The 5116-nt window shown below is 39.8% G+C and overlaps 1 protein-coding gene across 3 annotated transcripts; it reads left to right on the top strand.

The window, feature by feature from the left end:
- Positions 1-386: 386 nt before the first annotated feature.
- LOC148868855 (O-fucosyltransferase 19-like) lies at positions 387-4494 on the top strand. 3 transcript variants are annotated; one of them, XM_088968416.1, is made up of 8 exons: positions 387-1226; positions 2015-2087; positions 2179-2249; positions 2373-2461; positions 2548-2677; positions 2768-3000; positions 3078-3554; positions 3694-4494. In XM_088968416.1, the coding sequence occupies exons 1-8, from the start codon at positions 693-695 to the stop codon at positions 3947-3949; spliced, it is 1863 nt and encodes a 620-aa protein (XP_088824542.1). In that variant the 5' UTR covers positions 387-692; the 3' UTR covers positions 3950-4494. The 3 variants fall into 3 exon arrangements, with proteins under 3 accessions (XP_088824542.1, XP_088824541.1, XP_088824543.1); XM_088968415.1 differs by having other exon boundaries at positions 2545-2677; XM_088968417.1 differs by having other exon boundaries at positions 2545-2677; positions 4015-4200.
- The last annotated feature ends 622 nt before the right edge of the window (positions 4495-5116 follow it).

Raw genomic sequence — 5116 nt, 5'->3', positions numbered from 1 at the left:
AATATTTTAGTCGACTTTTTAAAGACAAACGAAACCTACAAAAACTCGAGTGGCAAACCAATTTGTATAGGTATTTTCGTCAATGCATCTGTGAAAAGGACAATTTGGCCAATAAACGTGCCAGACGCAATTTAGTTGTGTATTAGTAAAATTCAAGTAATTAGAGAATTACGCTAACTATGAGTTCTCTTCTTTAAATTAAGGTTTACGGCACCTAATTAAACTATTTTCAGTAAGACATCCAAAAAAGTTTGAAATTAAAAAACGGATAGTCTTATTGTCTTAAGGGCAATTTGGTCAAATGAAATATATTTTTGGTAAAGATGCAAAACTCAAAGGGCACTGTGCGAATATATAAATAAGAAGAGGGGGAGGGAGTTTTTCTTGAGAAACAGAAACCTTTGTTTCGTTTCGTTCGTGCTGTTTGTTTTGTTTTATCAATACCTTCTCTTTCACCTGGGGAACGAGATCATTCGCACGCAACGGCAAAGAAACCTCTCTCGTGGCCATGGATTTCGGAACCTGTATTTAGAAATTCACAAAGCGAACAAAAAAAAAATCAAAGAAAAAAGAAATAGAAACGACGGTTCTCAAGACGCCATTACCGCTGTTTTACAAGCTTCAATTCTCTCTGCTCTGGTTATTATCATTTTGTTCTTCACTGTCCCCTTTGTTACTGGTCTTTTGGGTCCATGGAGACCGGTGGAGGAAACCCCAGCAATGGAAGTCCAACAATCTACGGACCCATGACGAGACGTAGAGTGGCTGATTTCATGGACGCAGAAAAATCCAACATTTCGGAATTTCCAGACGGAGAAGACAATACCAATTCTGGTAACGGTGGGTGCCACGACCACTCCCACCCCCACCACCACCCTGTGATCCGGTATTTGTTGGTTCGTCAGGGATTGTTTTTTCTGCCGGAACCTTTGCTGATTACCATGGGGAGTGTGGCTCTATGGATGGTTTCGATGGCGCAATATTTCAAATCAGGGAAGAACTTGGGTCGTCGTGTTTTGCTCATGCTGATGTGTTTGGCGGTATTTTCGGTTTTTCTGAAGTTCTCGTTGATGAGTAGCCACATGGAGATGAATAGTAAGAGAACAGAGAATGAACTTTTGATTCTTCAGACAGTTAAGGAGGACTGGACAATGGCACAGAAGGCCGTCGCCGAGATTGAGACCGGCGACTCTGGTGTCTCAAAACGTGCGTTGAATCAATATCCGGTAAGATAAGATTTCAAGTTCTGCTCTTTTTCCCGGGCAACTGAATTTTTGTTCTTGGCGCTAAAAAGGGTGTATTGGGATTTTTCAGGGGTATTGGGACCTGTTTTGCTTTGTTTTTGGTTGTAGATTCTGAAAGCTTTCATTACTTTTTAAGATTTTCTTCGATTTCTGAGTCTTTTTTTCTTCTAAAATGCACCCTGATTTAATCTTTATACTCGTTTTCCAATGGTGATTATAACCATCAAGAACTTGCGATCCAATTCTCTTTTGGAATTCTTTCTCTGTTTTTCCTCTTTTATATATTTGTAAAATATACATTGATTCTGGGCTTTGACAACAATTCCAGCAAAGCAGTTACGTTTATCTGATTAAGCTTGACAATATACAACCGTATAACTCTTCTTTTTATTCCCTTCTGTGTGTTACACCCATCTGCTTATGTCTGTTTTCCTTAAGTACTAAGCTCCGCTCAGAACAACAATCTTATATTGGTTAACTGTCTCAACTTCTGACTTTGGTCTGCTTTCCTTATGTCTGTGTTTGGACGGACATTTCTTAGCATATTGAAATAGGATTAAATTTGTCTCCCCGTAGTTCCCTGTTTTTTTTTTCCCCTGATTGGGTTTCTGTTTTACAGCTCTGAAATTTTACCGGGCTGGTTTTTCTTTAATGGATTCCTGAAAGTCCTTTAAGGTCCTAATAAAATTGGGGCATTGGTTGTTCATTAACTTCGATTGCAGTGCTGAAAGACATTTTTGTAATTTTTATCCGGGATTCTTGTTGTACAGATTCCTGAAGTTTGGATGAAACCAAACAGTGATAATTATTATCAGTGCATTAATCGATCAAAGAATCAAATAAGTACGTTTCTTAATGTTCCTCAAGCTTCTGTATTGTCGAGCTCTGCTATCTATAGTTGTTTCTTATCTCATTTCTGCAAATCTTTATTTAGGGAGTTCACCCCATACGAATGGCTATATCTTAGTTCACGCCAATGGTGGTCTGAATCAGATGAGGACAGGAGTAAGTATTCTCATTTTACAGATTTTATGATAAATTATATTTTATTTCTCTCTTTGTAATTCTTGCGGGTTCCATTTCCTGTTCACAGATCATCTTACCTTCCTCTGTCTCAACCAAATGCAGATATGCGATATGGTCGCAGTCGCAAACCTCATGAATGCCACTCTGGTTCTTCCTTCACTGGACCACGACTCCTTTTGGACAGATCCAAGGTAGAAATTATGGGTTTCAATTTGGTTTTCATAGAATGGAAAAAACTAGAATTTATAGGACTTCTTCCTACTGGTTTTCTCAGTAGTTTCAAAGATATTTTCAATTGGAGGCACTTCATGGAAGCCCTGAAAGATGACGTTCAGATAGTAGAATCTCTGCCACCTCGTTATGCAGCTATTAAGCCTCTTCTGAAGGCCCCAGTTTCCTGGTCTAAGGTTAATAGTCAAAACACTTCAATATTATAAAGAGAATGTTCAATTCCCAATTCTCTCCGTTGCAACAACTGCTTGTTTGAAATTCTGCAGCCTGGTTACTACAGAGGAGATATGGTGGCATTGCTGAAGCGGCACAAAGTGATGAAGTTCACACACACTGATTCTCGACTTGCCAACAATGGTCTCTCGAGTTCAATCCAGAGGCTTCGATGCAGAGCAAATTACAGGGCACTCCGGTACGCAAGTGAGATTGAGGATCTTGGGAAGAAATTGGTGGAGAGGCTTAGGAATGAAAGCAACCCATATATTGCGCTCCATTTAAGGTATCTATCCATCTATGGATATCATCTCTGTTAGATAATTATCCCCATTAACAAAGCTAATGTTAACTTAATTGCAGATATGAAAAAGACATGCTTGCATTCACAGGGTGCAGCCACAACCTGACTGAGAGTGAAGCTGAGGAGCTTCGGATTATGAGGCACAGAGTCAAGCATTGGAAGGAAAAGGAGATCAATAGCAAAGATCGGAGGCTCCAGGGGGGATGCCCCATGTCCCCAAGGGAGACCGCTTTATTCCTCAAGGCCTTGGGTTATCCTTCTACCACAAAAATCTATATAGTTGCAGGGGAGATCTTCGGTAGCAACAGCATTTCTGCACTCCGTTCCGAGTTCCCAAATGTTTTCTCCCACACAACTCTAGCAACAGACGAGGAGCTGGAGCCATTCAAGCAGTTTCAGAATCGCCTGGCTGCGTTGGACTACATTGTGGCACTCGAGAGTGATGTCTTTGTTTACACCTATGATGGGAATATGGCCAAGGCAGTGCAGGGCCATAGGAGGTTTGAAGGATTTCGGAAGACTATCAACCCTGACAGGTATCTATCTAGCCTAACGCAATAGTCTGATGCAGAAAACGAAAACTATTTTTTTTTTTTCTTCTCTTCTTCAAAAGACACTAAAAGTATGAAGCCCTGATCGATGGGCTGATGTTTTCTATCAATTTCATTCTTTCAGACAAAATTTTGTGAGACTGATTGATCAAATGGACATGGGTGTGATGTCTTGGGAAGAGTTCTCCTCAGAGGTGAAGAGGTTGCATTCTAATAGGATTGGAGCACCATATCCAAGACAGGTGGGGGAGACCCCCAGACTTGAGGAGAACTTCTACGCAAATCCTTTTCCTGGGTGTGTCTGTCAAAAGTCAGAGTTGCAGATCAGACACCAGAAAATGTTGTATTTTAAAAAACAAAGATCTGCTGTGCAAAGATAGAACTCTTTTTTTCTTCCTTGAAGGAGATGATTAATGCTGTAAAATATGCGACACCCATCCTGCAGGGGCTCATGTAAAGAAATGTTTTTAGCCCAATCGGCAGATTATGGTAGCAGATGAGTTTTGCACTCCACGATAGGGATCCTGAGCCCTGAGGCTCCTAAAGCTATCTCCCATCACTAGTTCCAGTTTTGTGCTCTAAAAGCTGAGGAAGACCGGCATAGCTTTCTGTGAGGAAGCCTTGAGCAGGGAGGATGGCATGGTTCTTTTTGAAAGACCAGTGTCAGGCACACAAGCATCTTCCCATCAAACATGCAGTATGATGAAACAATAGAAGAAAATCATTCCATACATCTTATTGCAGTCATAGTTTTTTTTTTCTTGGGATCATCATTCTTCTTTATATTCATTTTGATCACTTCTCTTCCATTGGGTTTGAAATGCAATGGCCTAATTGGGCTTTTATTGTTGATTCAAAAATTCAAATAATGTAGTATCTGCTAAAAATCAAGAGAAGAACGAGAACCCTCTTTTCTGTTTGTGTCCATTGAAGTTTCTATTCTTTGGTTATTGAGTCATATATATGAAAACTTGCCTAGCTAACTTCTAGCTAGTTACTTCAGCCTCTGTCCTGTGTCTTCACAAGTACTATCGAATTGTATAACAAGACATGTTGGATGCTCACAAGTCACAACAAAACTTCTCACTCGAACTAATTAACCAAAGTTTAATGGGATGGTGGGTTGTTGGGTGGGGCGGGCCTAGTCCAGATTAGACTAGTATCTGCCACTCCATTCCCAATTAGAAGTGTTAGGTATTTCTGCTGAAAATCTGATGAAAATGGCTCAAGGGGTGCTTTTCTTTTTTTTTTCAATTTAGAAGGCTTCAAAAAATGCCTTTTATCTTTACGTGTGTGTTTGTACCGACCCTGTCTTCTTTAATCTTATATTGTTAGTGAGTTAATACTTGAAACATTTTCTTTCATTTTTCTTTTAAGCCCCTTTATCCGGTTTTCATGTGATGTTGTATTTATTTTTCACCAATCGCCATGCTCATTCTTCGAGCTTTGAGCTTGGGACTCGTCTCTAGACAGTGTTTCTCGGCCTAAACGGGCTTCGGATATTATTTGAAAGACGTTTTGAAAAAAAAAAAAAACTTTTTTTTTTA

Source organism: Nelumbo lutea, chromosome 2, assembly GCF_056320005.1.
Source record: "Nelumbo lutea isolate HS-2025 chromosome 2, American lotus-T2T, whole genome shotgun sequence".
In the NCBI taxonomy this organism is placed as follows: domain Eukaryota; kingdom Viridiplantae; phylum Streptophyta; class Magnoliopsida; order Proteales; family Nelumbonaceae; genus Nelumbo; species Nelumbo lutea.
Note: the sequence above shows the minus strand (reverse complement) of the source record. Positions and strands in the feature narration are given on the sequence as shown.

What these genes read in the sequence shown, in the direction of transcription:
- LOC148868855 (XM_088968415.1), top strand. Translation starts at nt 693, where the DNA reads ATGGAGACCGGTGGAGGAAACCCCAGCAATGGAAGTCCAACAATCTAC. An exon ending in TATATTGCGCTCCATTTAAG is followed by an intron (nt 3,001 to 3,077) that starts GTATCTATCCAT and finishes ACTTAATTGCAG; the next exon opens with ATATGAAAAAGACATGCTTG. An exon ending in AAGACTATCAACCCTGACAG is followed by an intron (nt 3,555 to 3,693) that starts GTATCTATCTAG and finishes TCATTCTTTCAG; the next exon opens with ACAAAATTTTGTGAGACTGA.